Source organism: Hyperolius riggenbachi, chromosome 11, assembly GCF_040937935.1.
Source record: "Hyperolius riggenbachi isolate aHypRig1 chromosome 11, aHypRig1.pri, whole genome shotgun sequence".
NCBI lineage: Eukaryota > Metazoa > Chordata > Amphibia > Anura > Hyperoliidae > Hyperolius > Hyperolius riggenbachi.
The window spans coordinates 220813525-220831764 of NC_090656.1; the positions used below are offsets into that span (position 1 = coordinate 220813525).

Sequence of the window (18240 nt, forward strand, 5' to 3'; positions counted from 1 at the left end):
TACGAGAGATGTATAATCCCTTTATAAAAAATAATTTACTCTGTAAAGCCTGGGTCTTTACAGATTGGAATATTGTCCTGGAAATCTAGAAGAGTTTCAACAATCAAAGAGAAAAACACACACAAAATACTGATCATAAATAGACTAAGTAGCACTGGTGATAAGACATAGCAAAAAAAGGAGAACAAAGCGACCAGACCAGTGTAGCTGCACTCAAGGAATATTGATGTATTGTAACAATATGCATATTCACTTAGTCAAATACACTTGACTAAGTGAATATGCATATTCTTGCAATATATTTTATTCTTTGAGTGCAGCTACTTTGGTCTGGTCGCTTTGTTCTCTATTTTTTTGTTGAATTTCAACAATCCATACCGACCAAATAAAAAAAAATAAAAAAATTACAGCTTATTTACCTGCCATTCATTGTTATGCTATTCTGGCATCCTTGGTTATTTTAGTCAGCTCAGTAGTGCCCAAATAGGTTCTAAAATTACCATTTATGCATGTTTTAATCGATCTAGCATTTGTGCATAAGAATTGCATAAAGCGCAGCCTGTTAAGAACACCTCCTTAGTGCTCCATCAAGCAGCTGTTACCCCAGGCATCTGGCTGGTTTGTCTATGCCTACAAATGGCCCTGAATTGGACGGTGGGTGTTAAACTGGCACTAGAACTCAGTACTAATCAGTACTGTACTCAGAGTTGATGTAGTAATAAAAAATGGTAGTGTTAACCCTAACTCTATTACAGCTAGAGAGTAGGTGATAGTTCCTGGAACTTGGGCCTGTCCCCCCTGCAGGGACATAACTAGAGGGGAGCAGTCCCTGAGGGGGGCCCAGAGCTGCAGGGGCCCCCAACTACTAGCCTTCCCTGCCTCAGATACAGGGGACTATACTTTAGATCAGTGGCTACACGGGTCATGATGGCCACACTTGTTCTATGACCCTTGTTAGATGGGCACCAAGGCTGTAAAGGGCACCAAGAGAAGGCAAGGGAAGGGGTGCAAACATTGGGGGACCTATTAAACTTTTGCCGGGAGTGCCCCATGAATTATAATTACGCCACCCTGCATCCCACCCACCCCCTTGTCAGACTTCAAATGAGCCAACCGGGCCTGATTTCTGGAAAAGGTAATAAAGGCCTGGGCCTTTGGCAGCTGTGGCCCAAGCGGGCGGCTGGACATTAAAGAGGGGTTGCTTATGTGGCTGTTACACATGGAAGAGGGGCTGCAATTGGAATGGGGTACATCGCTGCTCTTAGAAGGGGAGCAACAAGAATGTTGGCCTAGGAGAGCTAAAAGTATAACTCCGGGCTTGCCAACACTCACACTCCAGTCCATCTGTGGGGCCTCCCAGTTACTTTGCATTAACGTCATCAGTGAACATTGTGCAGGGCGGTTGTATGTGGAGGTCTCGAGTGACAACCTCTCCCACAGCCGATCCGCTCCTCACGCCTGGAGTCCTGTCTAATAACCATAATACTTTTACGATAACAATGAATGCCTCCATAAAACTATATGGTGATTTACAGCAAGGCCTATATCTCGTCTCCATAGATTGTGTAGCTCTGTCAGTGGACGGGGTCGGCTCCAGGCTCCAGACATAACAATATCCTGAGAACAGAGGCTCTCAGCAGCGCGTTTTCAGAGCTTTCCTGAACCTGCCGCTCCGCCTGCAATGTCAGAGTGTAAACAGGAAGGAGCTGATGGATTGTGGTGTCAGATTGGAGGGGAAGACTCAGGAATCAGAGCCCTGGAATAAATCACACGAGAGGATCCTCTTTCCAACAGGCTTTTCCTTCCTGAATTGATATCAACAACCTGCAAAACGGCCGGTACATGGCAGGAGAATACTGCGTCCCCTCTGTGGTCACTCCAGAAAGAAAGAAAGAGTTTCAATATGTATCCAGATAAGCTATATAGAAAACTTGAAACTTGTGAGATAATGATTTGTATGTGTAGCACAGCTAAGAAATAGAGCATTAGTAGCAAAGAAAAGAGTCTCATTGTTTCCAGTACAGGAGTTAAAAAAAAAACTTTAATTGTTATCTATACAAAAGAGTTTCTCTGAGCTATGCGACCCAACTTGGGTCAAATACAGTCCTGTTTTCTGAAGCACTTAAAAAGCTAAAAAAGAGGGAGCGAAAGCTTGCAATGAGGTTTTACTGCAGGAAAGTTCAAAGGGCCAGTCTTTTTGCTTTTTTACAGTTTAAAAGACAGTGTGTGTTATTAAAACTGCAACTATGACAGAATAAGGGCCTGTTTCCACTGCAAGCAGATTGGATGCAGAAAAACTGATGCCGATTAATGCCTATGGGAAAATCTGCATCAGAAAAATCGCGTTTAGTGGAAACAGGCCCATAGGCATTCATTGGAGTCAGTTTTTCTGCATCCATTCTGCATCTAATCTGCGTGCAGTGGAAACAGGCCCTAAGGCAATGTGCCTGATTCACAAAGCTTTTCTGTTAAATTACCTCACAATTTATCTCTCCTTAAATGACTTAACTCATGATTTAGCTCTCCTTAACTGACTTAAATCATGGTTTAGCTTTCCTTAATTGACTTAATTCATTGTATAACTCTCCTTAACTGACTTATAGCTCTCCTTGTCTATTTATCTCATGAATTATCTCTCCTAATTTGTTTACCTCCTGCATTAGCACTCCTTTACAGTTAAGGTGAAAAATAAGTAACCTTTGTGAATCAACCCTAAAGTTAATAAAAAAATGCTACATATCGTATATACTCGCCTATAAGCCGACCCGCGTATAAGTCGAGGAAACCAGGAAAAAGTGATTGACTCGCGTTTAAGCCTCCTCCCCAGTAACGCCCACTCCACAGTAGCCAGATGTGCCCCCAGTACAAGTCATTCCTTCTCCCCATCGCCAGATGTGCCACATGGATGGTACAGTTGTGTCTCAAAATGTCACTAGATGGCGTCAGAGATATGAGACAGTGATTGCCACACAGGAAGAACACTCGATCATTGTACTACTGATACATTGCTTGCATGCTCCGCTCCACAAGCCAAGGGACACAGGTAGTCGTGAGCAGCGCACTCTGCACACCATGTTGCAGGGGATGGGGGGCACGGACACAGCAAGGAGCCAACTGGAAAGGGTAGGATCACTAGTGCGTGATTCTTATTGTCCTCTGCCCGTAACAAATCCTGCTCCACCATCCATTCTTCTCAACTGACTCGCATATAACCCGAGAGGGTAACTTTTCAGCACATTTTTTGTGCTGAAAACTTAGGCTTATACATGAGTATATATAGTAACTGAAAATAGAAATATGAGACTCTTTTCTTTCCTACTAATGTTCTATTCATTATCCATACTACGCATGCAATTCATTATATCATAAGTTAATTTTTTCTACAGGTCTGCTTTAAGCCTAGCACACACTTTCAATTCTGACTGGCCAATCAATGACCAATTTTACCTCCTCTATGTAGTATGAACAGTGTTGCCAACTCATCCCTTTAATTACTGACACATATGAATTATACAGGTTTTGTGGCTAGGTAGATGCAGTTAAGGCACTGATTATGTGCAAATAGTCCCATAATCTGTATAATTTAGATGTGTCAGTAATTAAAGGGATGAGTTGACAACACTGAGTATGAGGCTCAACAGATATTGAATACTATGAGCAGATTGTGTAGGTAAACCCTCATACTACATGGAGGTGGCCACATTGGACAGTGATTGGCCAATCATAATTGAAAGTGTGTACACACATCCAATTTTGATTGGACAATTTTGGCCAATTTTACCATTTCCTTGTAAAATCTTTTGGCCCTCAAACCTCATGCGCATGGTAAAAGTGTGTGTACACACATCCAAGTTGGCCAATTTTCCCATTTCCATGTAGGTTGAGTGCCAATGGTACTGCAAATCTAAACCGTGGAAACAATCTCACAGACAAGGATCCTTCCTGAATTGATATCAACAACCTGGATAAAAAATATAATGTATTGCGTATATGACCGGTTTATGACAGAAGAATACTGTGTCCCTCATTCTAGAAGTTGTAGTGTATTTCTGGCCCAGCTTTAAACCTGGTACACACCCTAAATTTTTATTGGCCAATCATTGACCAATTTTTCCATCTCCACATATTATGAGAGCTTACCTATACAATTTGTTGATAGTATTCAAAATCTGTTGGCTTGGAAGTGAACTCACCCAAAAAACCCGGAAGTGAACTTACCTCCCTCAGCTTGGTGAGTTTCTGAAGTCGGACAGGCTGTATGTGAATTTCCTTTAACCCTGTGAATTTGGACAGCTTATTGTTGCACTTTTCATGGTTAGTAACCAAGTCTTTTTCCTGTAACTCCAAACTGGACTTATTTTTCTGTGCTGGCTCCATGCTGTCCCAGGACAGGGCCCTCAGGAGTGGAGGTCGGGGGCCAGCTGCCACCTGCTCCATTCTGGGCAGGAAGTTGGAGTCCGCAGGTCCTATGGGAGACCCCGGCACCAGGAACCCCACATTGGAGACCCCTGGTGGCTGTGATTGGTTCCCTCGGGGAAAGTCATTGTCTTTGGGTTTTTTCAGGATGGACTTGCCAAAGTCAGGATCAGGACTTTTCACAGGCTTACAAGGCGAAGGTTTAACGTTGTCCGCAGGTACAGTTTTGAACATGTTTGTTACATGTTTGAGGGGGTCAAAGTTTTCCTTGTGGTCAGAGAGGGCCTCCTTGGAGGCTACTGCAGCGTTCTGACGAGGGGTCAGCTTTCCCTGTGAGATCTTTCTCTGATCATTCTGATTCCGATCTGCTAATCCTTTTGTTGCGTTCTAAAGCAATCAAACAAAAATAAAAAAAAAATACAAAATTATTCTTCAGGAGACAACAAGCAATGCATCAAAAATGACAGAAGGGCTACTAACTAAATCTCTGGTCACCGAAATAAGTTAAGGGACACCTGAAGTGAAAGGAATATGGTGGCTGCCATATTAATTTCCTTCTAAAGGGAATATTTTTAATTTTAGAGATCTGGTACACTTTAAACAATACCACTTGCCTGGTGTCCTGCTGATCTATTTGGCTGCCGTAGTGTCTGAATCAAACACTTGAAACCCACATGTGGCTCGTCCAGTCAGACTTCAGTCAGAGCATCTGATCTGCATGCTTGTTCAGGGTCAATGATATTTGAGGCAGAGGATCAGCAGGGCAGTCAGGCAATTTGCATTGTTCAAAGGGAAATAAATATGCAGCATCCATATCCCTTTCACTTCAGGTGTTCTTTAAAATAAAGCAGGGAGCTTCTTTGTGCAAGCTACACTGATAGAAAGCTGTGTAGTATGAACATACAGATGGTCCTACTTACAAACAGGTTCCATTCGGAGAGGTTGTGTAAGTTGAATCAGTTTGCAAGTCAAGTAACGTATTATACATACTATCAGGGTCGGACTGGGCCACAGTAGTACAGTTTTTTCCCTCGGTGGGCCCCGCCTCCTGGTCTCTGGTGGGCCCCCCTCCTTGTCTGACAGAGCTCCAATTGCTGCCTGCAGCACAAAAATTCTCTTCTTAGTGCTGTTATGACTCATGCTGAGAGCAGTGGCGTAGCTAAGAAGCTGTGGGCCTCAATGCAAATTTTACAATGGGGCCCCCCAAGCACTCTATACATAACAATTGATACGACGCACCAAAACCTGCCAATGGCAACTACAGTGTCCGAGGTGCAAGAACGGGATGGGAAATAGCTTGTTAGTGATTACCACTGTTCAAAGTATCTATAGAAGTGATTATTATGAGCACAGGACCAACAGAGAGGTAATACTGTAGTTGAGGGACGGCTCTTCAGGCCCCTTTGGCCCAAGGGCCCCGATGCGATCGCAACCTCTGCAACCTCTGCGGTCGCAACCTCTGCAAAGTAGGACATTACTTTATATTGAAGGAGGGGACTCTATGCAAAGTTTTGCTGGGCAGCAGTGTCTCTGAATTACAATGCTGCTAAGATCATGTACATTTGTCCCTGTCCATAATACATCATGGCCACGCCCACCTTCCGGTGCATGGTCACTCCCCTTTTTTCACTGCAATCGTGGGACGTGTGGGCCCCAGGTTGAAATTTCATTGGTGGGCCCCCAGTGTCCCAGTCCGACCATGCATACTATGTGTTAATAAATTATTTACTTTCAGTTACCTCTGGATTTGGACATAAGGTACTAACGAGTGTAGGGGGAGGAGCTTCTTGAAGATGGAGTAGATTGTATTTAGTAGGAGGGAGTTCATCGATGTAATATATTGAGGAGTTGATATGTTATGATGAGATGTTTGTTTTGTGGATTGGGAGGAGGAGGTTGGGGTTGCTTTTGGGGTTGTTTTTGATTTGTATTTTTGAAAAAAAAAAGAGGAACGAGGAAGAGAGTATTGCATCTTGCTTGTTTGGATTGTTGATTGCAGCTAAAAACGTTCTGTTTTCTTCAATAATAAAAAAAAATATATATACACACACACACACACACACACACACACACACACATATATATATATATATATATATATATATATATATATATATATATATATATATATATATATATATATATATATATATATATATATATATATATATGTACTAACAATGTTCTTTGGTTATTTTCAGCTTGAAACTACTTACAACAGTTTATACAATACTATAACACATAGTAACAAAATAGGTAACAACAAAAACAATGACACACAAAAATAAATATAAATGACATTAATTTGGGTCAAAGGCAGGTAGGCTGATGATACAGTCACAAAGTCCTGGTTCTTATTGCATGCATTCCGATCAACTGTTGCCCTTAAAGCGATACATTGAAAATGCATTACATGCTGCATTCCTGGTGCAATTATGTTTCTGCACCATTTAGTATAAATGAATGGAACTTTGCAAGCACAGTAAAAACAACAATCACATAGGAAAAATGATTGCGTTTTACTTGAGCACTCTTCATTTTGCACTAAAGGGTTGGGAAATATTAGCACTGCATGTCATGTCATATTGTTATTTTGCTTTAATATGAAGGACAAGGAATTTAAAGGATTAAAGCCCTGGAGCTAAAGGGGTTAATAATGTAGACAATATTGAGGATTTTCTGGCAGCATCTGAGAGCATAGATCTATCACTAGTATTCTATGCTGCCCTCTAGTGCTCACTTTTTGTTATTACTCTTTTATTACGCGGCAGTTTATTCCATTTCCTTCACAATTCAGGCAGTTCCCTACTAGTGTTGATCGAACACCAAAATGTTCGGGTTCGGTTCGGTTTGGCCGAACTTCGCCCGATATTCGGCATGTTCGGGCCGAATTCCGAACCCAATGCAAGTCAATGGGGACCTGAATATTTCTGCTTTGCAGGCCAGAAAAACCTTACAAAATGAGGGAAACTTCTGCAAAAATGGCTTGGAAATAGTGGAGGGGGGGGGGGCAAATGAGATCCTGGAAAGCTGTCGTAGTACTACCAATGGGACCGGCAACGCTAACCCCGCAGCACACAGGAAAGAAGAGGAGGTGCAGGAGGAGAAGGCCACGCTTTGAGACACAACCCAGGCCTTGCGTGAGGCCAAATTGGATACTGAAAGCAATGCAATTTGTCACCATGCATTGAAAAATATAATAAGATTGAAATATTCCTGAAAATGGCACCGGCAACGCTAAGCCATTCAATGCATGGCGACAAAGTGCATTGCTTTCAGTATCCAATTTGGCCTCACGCAAGGCCTGGGTTGTGTCTCAAACCGTGGCCTTGCTCTCCTGTGCCCGCTCTGCCATCCTGTGTGCTGGCTAAGCCAGCAAACAGGATGGAAGAGAAGGTACTACAGGAGAGCCAGGCCACGCTTTGTGACACAACCCAGGCCTGGCATGGTGACAAAATACATGCGTAAAGCAAAGCATCTTGTCGCCATGCAGTGATAAATATAATAGAATGAGATATTCCTTAAAAAGAGAGCGGCAACGCTAACCCAGCACACAGGATGGAAGAGGAGGTACTACAGGAGAGCAAGGCCACGCTTTGTGACACAACCCAGGCCTGGCGACAAAATGCATGCATAAAGCAAAGCATTTTGTCGCCATGCAGTGATAAATATAATAGAACGTGATATTCCTTAAAAAGAGAGCGGAAGCGCTAACCCAGCACAGATGTTCATGGTGCTGGGTCGTGGGGTGTTGCGAAGTCGTTTCCAATCCACAATTTATTCATTTTAATTTGTGTCAGGCGGTCTGCATTTTCTGTGGAGAGGCGGATACGCCGATCTGTAACGACGCCTCCGGCAGCACTGAAACAGCGTTCGGAGATAACGCTGGCTGCAGGGCAAGCCAGCACCTCTATTGCATACATTGCCAGTTCGTGCCAGGTATCTAGCTTAGAGACCCAATAGTTAAAGGGGACTGATGGATTGTTGAACATGGCTACGCCATCTGACATGTAGTCCTTGACCATCTTCTGCAGGCGATCGGTGTTGTAGGTGGAACTGGGCGAATGCTGTTCTGTGGGCCGCTGCCTGGGTGTCAGAAAAGTTTGCCACACCTTGGACACTGCCGATACCATTCCCTTGTGGGCACTAGCTGCATCTTGTATTCTTGCTCCCCTCCTAGTCCTGGGTTAGCGGAAGTCAGTCTGTTGACGTGGCTGGAGGAGGATGCAAATCCTCCTCACTAATTTCTCCACAAGGGCCTGCTGGTATTCCTCCATTTTGACCTGTCTGACACTTTCTTCAATCAGTGTGGGAACATTTTCTTTGTAGCGTGGATCCAGAAGGGTATAAACCCAGTAATCCTTGTCGGCCTGAATTCGGACAATGCGCGGGTCGCGTTCAATGCAGCCTAGCATGAACTGAGCCATGTGTGCCAGAGTCCCACCAGGATGCTCATCATGTTCTGTGCTTGATTGTTGTGATGCACCATCACCAGCACCTTCTTCCTGGTCTTCTTCTCCTGTCCATTCCCGTTGAATTGTGGAAGTTAAACGTGCACGGCCATGTTCCTCGGCAGTGGAGGCATCCAAGTCCTGCTCCAACTCCAGCTGTTCCTCGTTCTCTTCTTCATCATATCTTGGACCAGTGGTTCCTGAGGCAGATTGCCTGATGTGGGTATCATCACGCTGATCGTTGTCCTCTCAATTCCTCCTCTTCCATCCTGATTGCCTCTTCCTTGATCTGCAACATTGATTGCTTCAGTAAACACAGCAGTGTTATTGTAATGCTGACTAAAGAGTTATCACCGCTCACAAGCAACGTGGATTGCTCAAAATTTTGGAGGACTTCGCAGAGGTCCGACATGGTGGCCCATTCTGATCCACAGAAGTTTTGCAGCTGACCGGATGCACCTCGGTACTGCTCCGTCAGGTACTGGACTACTGCACTCCTCTGGTCGCAAAGGCGTGCTAGCATGTGCAGCGTAGAATTCCACCACGTGGGGACATCAGACACCAAGCGATGGTTGGGTAGACTGAAGCGCTGCTGCAACTTGGTGAGTGCGGCCGAAGCGGCACTGGACTTTCGGAAATGTTTGGCCACTCGCCGCACCTTCAGCAGAAGATCCGCCCCATTTGGGTATGTCCTCAGAAACTGCTGAACAACTAGGTTCAGAACGTGGGCCAGGCAAGGGATGTGTCTCAGCTTTGCCAACTGTAAGGCGCGAATGAGATTGCTCCCATTATCACACACAACCATGCCTGGTTCCAGGTACAGCGGTGCCAGCCACAACTGGGTCTGTTCCTTGATTGCCTTCCAAATTTCTGCACCTGTGTGCTGCTTATCTTCAATGCAGATCAGCTTCAGTAAGGCTTGCAGACGCATGGCAACAGCTGTGCTGCACCGCTTCCACGCTCCTGTTGTTGGGTTAGCGATGCCGGATGAGGTCGAGCTTGGAGAGGCGGTGGAGAAGGAACCAGAGAGGTCGCTGTTGTCATTGACTCGCAGGGAAGCAGGTCCGGCAATTTGCGGCGTTGGCAACACCATAGCGGGTGAGGATTCGCTGCCAGGCTCCACAAGGTTCACCCAGTGCGCCGTAAGGGAGATGTGCCGACCCTGGCCAAACGCACTCGTCCAGGTGTCAGTGGTGAGGTGAACCTTGCAGGCAACCACATTTTTCAGGCTTCGGGTGATTTTGCTTACCACGTGATCATGTAATGGTGGCACGGCACAGCGCGCAAAGTAGTGGCGGCTGGGAACCGCATAACGTGGCATGGCCATCGACATCATGCATTTGAAGCTGTCTGTCTCCACCACTCTATATGGAAGAATTTCACAGGTCAGGAACCTGTCAATGCTGGCTGTTGGTGCCATGGCCCGGGGGTCATTTGCTGGCAATTTTCTCCTGCGCTGCAACATCTCCGGGACAGATAGCTGAACAGTAGGCTCGCACACTGAAGGGCAGTTGGTTGTTGTCGATGACTGGGAACAGTCAAGAACACTACTGTTTAAACAAACATCGGTTGGTACGGATGTTTGTCCACCACGTAATGGCTGGTCTGCTGAGGAGGGTCTGGTGTCCACACCGGAGGCAGTGTTGCTGGGGGCTGGAAGCGAGCCGACGGTACCCTGGCTTTGCGCGTTTGACCACAGAGTGGGATGTTTGGCTTCCATGTGCCGGCGCATGCTGGTGGTGCTGAGGTTGTTCACATTTTTCCCCTGTTCAGTGTCTTCCTGCACACCCTTCAAATCACCATGGTTACATCCTTGCTGCTGTCTTCAAAGAAATCCCAGACTTTGGAGGACCTATTGCTTTGCTTGGGAGTTTGGCGCGTGCCTCTTTTGCGTCTCACTTGTGCGCTTGTTGTGGCCGATGTTCCCTGACTCCTTTGTGGCACAACGCAAACTCTTGATGCAGTAGGTTCTTCAGCTGACTCATCTGTACTGCTATCCCGACGGCCACGTGCTGCTGTTGGCCAATCCGAGTCTGTGCGACAATCGTCCAAAACCTCCTCTTCCATCTCCGAGTCGTCCTCATGTGTGTGCGGTGGAGTAGAGCTCATCAGAACAACCTCTGCACAACTCAATCCCATCTGTTGTTCATGTTCTGTGCAGCCCTCCTGCCATTCCAATTGCTGCGCACATTGCTCTGTGATTTGGGTGTCTTCGTCCTCTCTTTGCCTTTCAGTGATTGGTGCATTTTCATCATCCACTGCCTGTGAATCCGGGCACAAGATTTGTGGCTGTTCCATTGACCTTTCACAGATGGCAGTTTGTGCGGGTGCGAATAGCTCCTCCGAATAGCCCAGTGTGTCGTACAAGAATTGTTCAGACTCTGTATTTGGTTGTTGTGTGCCTGTTGTAACTGCTGGTTGTGTCACCTTTGTGCCCACTGGCTCCATATAACTGGCAGAGGACCTCGTGCCTGACAAGGATGGGCTGGTGCTTAACCCGCTGCTGGACGCTTGAGAGGTCAACCAATTCATTTCATCTTCCCGTTCTTGTGGATTAGTGAGGTATGTTTTTAGACTGGGGCAGATGGGCGGCATTGAGGGGGTTTTCTTAGGTGCGCCACCACGGCCTGTACGTGAACCGTCAGGGGAAACACCTCTTCCCCTGCCCCTCCCTCTTTCACGGGATTTCTTCATAGTAGTCATTACTTAGTCGTTAGTAGTACTTGTCACGAAGATAAAATATTTTTTTTAATAAACAATACTCAGCAAAAGTCACTGAATATACGTGTGGATCGGTGGTATGCAAGTGATCCCACTTGGCGGCACTGAAAGTGTTTTTTTAATAAACAATACTCAGCAAAAGTCACAGAATATATTTGTGGATCGGTGGTATGCAAGTGATCCCACTTAGCAGCACTGAAAGTGTTTTTTTAATAAACAATACTCAGCAAAAGTCACAGAATATATTTGTGGATTGGTGGTACGCAAGTGATCCCACTTGGCGGCACTGAAAGTGTTTTTTTAATAAACAATACTCAGCAAAAGTCACAGAATATATTTGTGGATCGGTGGTACGCAAGTGATCCCACTTGGCGGCACTGAAAGTGTTTTTTTAATAAACAATACTCAGCAAAAGTCACTGAATATACGTGTGGATTGGTGGTACGCAAGTGATCCCACTTGGCGGCACTGAAAGTGTTTTTTTAATAAACAATACTCAGCAAAAGTCACTGAATGTATTTGTGGATCAGTGGTACGCAAGTGATCCCACTTGGCGGCACTGAAAGTGTTTTTTTAATAAACAATACTCAGCAAAAGTCACAGAATATATTTGTGGATTGGTGGTACACAAGTGATCCCACTTGGCGGCACTGAAAGTGTTTTTTTAATAAACAATACTCAGCAAAAGTCACTGAATATACGTGTGGATCGGTGGTACGCAAGTGATCCCACTTGGCGGCACTGAAAGTGTTTTTTTAATAAACAATACTCAGCAAAAGTCACAGAATATATTTGTGGATTGGTGGTATGCAAGTGATCCCACTTGGCGGCACTGAAAGTGTTTTTTTAATAAACAATACTCAGCAAAAGTCACAGAATATATTTGTGGATCGGTGGTACGCAAGTGATCCCACTTGGCGGCACTGAAAGTTTTTTTTTAATAAACAATACTCAGCAAAAGTCACTGAATATATTTGTGGATCGATGGTACGCAAGTGATCCCACTTGGCGGCACTGAAAGTGTTTTTTTAATAAACAATACTCAGCAAAAGTCACTGAATATATTTGTGGATTGGTGGTACGCAAGTGATCCCACTTGGCGGCACTGAAAGTGTTTTTTTTATAAACAATACTCAGCAAAAGTCACTGAATATATTTGTGGATCGGTGGTACTCAAGTGATCCCACTTGGCGGCACTGAAAGTGTTTTTTTAATAAACAATACTCAGCAAAAGTCACTGAATATACGTGTGGATCGGTGGTACGCAAGTGATCCCACTTGGCGGCACTGAAAGTGTTTTTTTAATAAACAATACTCAGCAAAAGTCACTGAATATATTTGTGAATTGGTGGTACGCAAGTGATCCCACTTGGCGGCACTGAAAGTGCTTTTTTAATAAACAATACTCAGCAAAAGTCACTGAATATATTTGTGGATTGGTGGTACGCAAGTGATCCCACTTGGCGGCACTGAAAGTGTTTTTTTAATAAACAATACTCAGCAAAAGTCACTGAATATACGTGTGGATCGGTGGTACGCAAGTGATCCCACTTGGCGGCACTGAAAGTGTTTTTTAATAAACAATACTCAGCAAAAGTCACAGAATATATTTGTGGATTGGTGGTACGCAAGTGATCCCACTTGGTGGCACTGAAAGTGCTTTTTTAATAAACAATACTTAGCAAAAGTCACAGAATATATTTGTGGATTGGTGGTACGCAAGTGATCCCACTTGGCAGCACTGAAAGTGTTTTTTTTAATAAACAATACTCAGCAAAAGTCACAGAATATATTTGTGGATCGGTGGTATGCAAGTGATCCCACTTGGCGGCACTGAAAGTGTTTTTTTAATAAACAATACTCAGCAAAAGTCACAGAATATATTTGTGGATCGGTGGTACGCAAGTGATCCCACTTGGCGGCACTGAAAGTGTTTTTTTAATAAACAATACTCAGCAAAAGTCACAGAATATATTTGTGGATCGGTGGTATGCAAGTGATCCCACTTGGCGGCACTGAAAGTGTTTTTTTAATAAACAATACTCAGCAAAAGTCACAGAATATATTTGTGGATCGGTGGTACGCAAGTGATCCCACTTGGCAGCACTGAAAGTGTTTTTTTAATAAACAATACTCAGCAAAAGTCACAGAATATATTTGTGGATCGGTGGTATGCAAGTGATCCCACTTGGCGGCACTGAAAGTGTTTTTTTAATAAACAATACTCAGCAAAAGTCACAGAATATATTTGTGGATCGGTGGTACGCAAGTGATCCCACTTGGCGGCACTGAAAGTGTTTTTTTAATAAACAATACTCAGCAAAAGTCACAGAATATATTTGTGGATCGGTGGTATGCAAGTGATCCCACTTGGCGGCACTGAAAGTGTTTTTTTAATAAACAATACTCAGCAAAAGTCACTGAATATACGTGTGGATCGGTGGTACGCAAGTGATCCCACTTGGCAGCACTGAAAGTGTTTTTTTAATAAACAATACTCAGCAAAAGTCACAGAATATATTTGTGGATTGGTGGTACGCAAGTGATCCCACTTGGCGGCACTGAAAGTGTTTTTTTAATAAACAATACTCAGCAAAAGTCACAGAATATATTTGTGGATCGGTGGTATGCAAGTGATCCCACTTGGCGGCACTGAAAGTGTTTTTTTAATAAACAATACTCAGCAAAAGTCACTGAATATATTTGTGAATTGGTGGTACGCAAGTGATCCCACTTGGCGGCACTGAAAGTGCTTTTTTAATAAACAATACTCAGCAAAAGTCACTGAATATATTTGTGGATTGGTGGTACGCAAGTGATCCCACTTGGCGGCACTGAAAGTGTTTTTTTAATAAACAATACTCAGCAAAAGTCACTGAATATACGTGTGGATCGGTGGTACGCAAGTGATCCCACTTGGCGGCACTGAAAGTGTTTTTTAATAAACAATACTCAGCAAAAGTCACAGAATATATTTGTGGATCGGTGGTATGCAAGTGATCCCACTTGGCGGCACTGAAAGTGTTTTTTTAATAAATAATACTCAGCAAAAGTCACTGAATATATTTGTGGATTGGTGGTACGCAAGTGATCCCACTTGGTGGCACTGAAAGTGCTTTTTTAATAAACAATACTTAGCAAAAGTCACAGAATATATTTGTGGATTGGTGGTACGCAAGTGATCCCACTTGGCAGCACTGAAAGTGTTTTTTTTAATAAACAATACTCAGCAAAAGTCACAGAATATATTTGTGGATCGGTGGTATGCAAGTGATCCCACTTGGCGGCACTGAAAGTGTTTTTTTAATAAACAATACTCAGCAAAAGTCACAGAATATATTTGTGGATCGGTGGTACGCAAGTGATCCCACTTGGCGGCACTGAAAGTGTTTTTTTAATAAACAATACTCAGCAAAAGTCACAGAATATATTTGTGGATCGGTGGTATGCAAGTGATCCCACTTGGCGGCACTGAAAGTGTTTTTTTAATAAACAATACTCAGCAAAAGTCACAGAATATATTTGTGGATCGGTGGTACGCAAGTGATCCCACTTGGCAGCACTGAAAGTGTTTTTTTAATAAACAATACTCAGCAAAAGTCACAGAATATATTTGTGGATCGGTGGTATGCAAGTGATTCCACTTGGCGGCACTGAAAGTGTTTTTTTAATAAACAATACTCAGCAAAAGTCACAGAATATATTTGTGGATCGGTGGTACGCAAGTGATCCCACTTGGCGGCACTGAAAGTGTTTTTTTAATAAACAATACTCAGCAAAAGTCACAGAATATATTTGTGGATCGGTGGTATGCAAGTGATCCCACTTGGCGGCACTGAAAGTGTTTTTTTAATAAACAATACTCAGCAAAAGTCACTGAATATACGTGTGGATCGGTGGTACGCAAGTGATCCCACTTGGCAGCACTGAAAGTGTTTTTTTAATAAACAATACTCAGCAAAAGTCACAGAATATATTTGTGGATTGGTGGTACGCAAGTGATCCCACTTGGCGGCACTGAAAGTGTTTTTTTAATAAACAATACTCAGCAAAAGTCACAGAATATATTTGTGGATCGGTGGTATGCAAGTGATCCCACTTGGCGGCACTGAAAGTGTTTTTTTAATAAACAATACTCAGCAAAAGTCACAGAATATATTTGTGGATCGGTGGTATGCAAGTGATCCCACTTGGCGGCACTGAAAGTGTTTTTTTAATAAACAATACTCAGCAAAAGTCACTGAATATACGTGTGGATCGGTGGTACGCAAGTGATCCCACTTGGCAGCACTGAAAGTGTTTTTTTAATAAACAATACTCAGCAAAAGTCACAGAATATATTTGTGGATTGGTGGTACGCAAGTGATCCCACTTGGCGGCACTGAAAGTGTTTTTTTAATAAACAATACATAGCAAAAGTCACTGAATATACGCGTGGATCGGTGGTACGCAAGTGATCCCACTTGGCGGCACTGAAAGTGTTTTTTTAATAAACAATACTCAGCAAAAGTCACTGAATATATTTGTGGATTGGTGGTACGCAAGTGATCCCACTTGGTGGCACTGAAAGTGTTTTTTTAATAAACAATACTCAGCAAAAGTCACTGAATATATTTGTGGATCGGTGGTACGCAAGTGATCCCACTTTTTTTTTAATAAACAATACTCAGCAAAAGTCACTGAATATACGTGTGGATTTTTAACAGCCCTGTGGGTGCTGCAGCTGCTGTCAGCAGGAAGGCTGGGGCCCTGTGGCTGGCCTGGCTAGCAGTGACGCTCTGTGGGTGCTGCTGTCAGCGTGAGGCTGGGGCACTGTGGCTGGCATTTTTCCCCATCGTAGGGGTTGGGGGAAGTATGATAGCGAGTACACTATAATAGCAGGGAACTGTAAAAAGAAGCACCAAATTGGGGGTCAGAACAATATTTGTAATATATATTTGTAATAAAGGGCACTGTTATAGGGTGTAGTGACAGGGGTGTAACAATAGACCCTGCAAGTGATGCAGCCTCTGGGGCGCCCAGAAGCCACAGGGGGCCCCGTCCTGAGAGACTGACAACTGAGGGCAAGGAGAGAAAAAACTTCCTGTTCTCTGCACAATTGTTCTAATGACTGCATCTGCTCAGCCACTAAAAATGAATCATACAAAGTTTTGTAGTCAAAGATTTGTAGACAGTGCAAGGGTAGGGGGGGCCCATCCAAAGTTTTGCAGGGGAGTCCAGTGATTTGTAGTTACGCCCCTGGGTAGTGGCATAAACAGCCACATCAGCTTTTAAAGACCATGCCAGGGGTTCCGTGAGATGCAAAAAGTATTTGCAGGGTTCCTCCAGGGTAAAATAGTGGAGAAAGGTTGGTTTAAGGCAGGGGTCCCCAAACGTTTTGGGTCAAGGGCTGGGTCAACATACTTCAGACTTCAGGGGGGCCAGAGTATACATAAAACGATGTCTTTGCGGGCCAGTGAAGCATACCCAGGTGACAACCTGCAGTCTAATTGGACAGCAGTGTCACCTGATGTGGAATTTGATTGGAAACCAGCGAATTATTGCTTTCTGGCTTCCATGTGGATGGGTGGTGCCAGCACTGCTATTCTATATGTGGACCACCAATATTTAAAGATGTAGCTGACCGCATCTATAAGTAATACAATTTATTTGTGGGGGCCGGTAAAAAAGCCTCAGAGGGCCGCATTCGGCCCGCGGGCCTTACTTCGAGGACCACTGGTTTAAGGGCTCTGACACAGGCGACCAGGGTTCAGATCTCAGCTCTTCCTGTTCAGTAAGCCAGCATCTATTCAGTGAGGAGACCTTGGGCAAGACTTCCTAACACTGCCTACTGAGCTTCATAGTGGACGCAACTCTGGCGCTTTGAGTCCACCAGGAGAATAACAAATTTCAGTGAAGGCTCTTGCATACTACATGCAATTCCGATTAGCGATTTTACATGTGATTCCGGTTTGCGATTTTGAATCTGTACTGCATGCTGCATTTTTTCTGCGTTGTTCTTCCGGTTTTGATAGCATCCATGGAAAATCGGAATCGAAAATCAGAATCGCAGATCGGATTTTCAGTGTGCAGGGGGCCTGAATCCAGTGGTGCTCGGATACCTCTTTTTGATATCTGGATTGTTCCAGATCCGGATAGCAAAAAATCTGGATAAATCCAGATATCTGGATTCGAACCATTTTGAAATCCGAGTCTATCCAGATATCTGAACCCATTATCCGGATTGAAATCCGGAATCCAGATTGAAATCCGGAAGTGGCCTTTAAATTGCTTTCAAAACGTCTTTTATAGTAAATGATGCATGAAGCATCATGTTTTTTAAAGAAAAAGAGCAATTGTTTATGTGGGGAGGTATAATGCAAAAAAAAAAAAAAAAAAAGACATGGGTGTAAATTAACATCAGGAGGTTCCAGACAGCGGTCGTGAAGCCCACGTTGTGATAGCGCCGGAGTGAACAGCCACTTAACCACTTGCCGACCAGGGGTGATTTGCCTGATCTGTGCTGCGTGGGCTCTCCAGCCCGCAGCACAGATCAGTATTATGCCAGGGCGATCAGACTTCCCCCCCTTTTTCCCCACTAGGGGGATGTCCTGCTGGGGGGGGGGTCTGATCGCCGACGGCTTGCTGCGCTTTGCGGGGGGGGGCTCTTCAA

At 44.1% G+C, this 18240-nt stretch overlaps 2 protein-coding genes across 4 annotated transcripts in view; one reads left to right on the forward strand and one right to left on the reverse strand.

Annotated features, from left to right (window-relative positions):
• LOC137537658 (CD276 antigen-like) overlaps nt 1-18240 on the forward strand; it is a 401520-nt gene that overhangs the window by 147942 nt on the left and 235338 nt on the right. The window lies entirely within an intron of this gene.
• The window catches only part of IRAG1 (inositol 1,4,5-triphosphate receptor associated 1), a 205557-nt gene that overhangs the window by 56429 nt on the left and 130888 nt on the right, over nt 1-18240 (reverse strand). The window contains exon 8 of the mRNA XM_068259568.1: nt 4219-4803. Within this exon, the coding sequence (XP_068115669.1) occupies nt 4219-4803 (585 nt within the window). The remainder of the gene's footprint in view (nt 1-4218; nt 4804-18240) is intronic.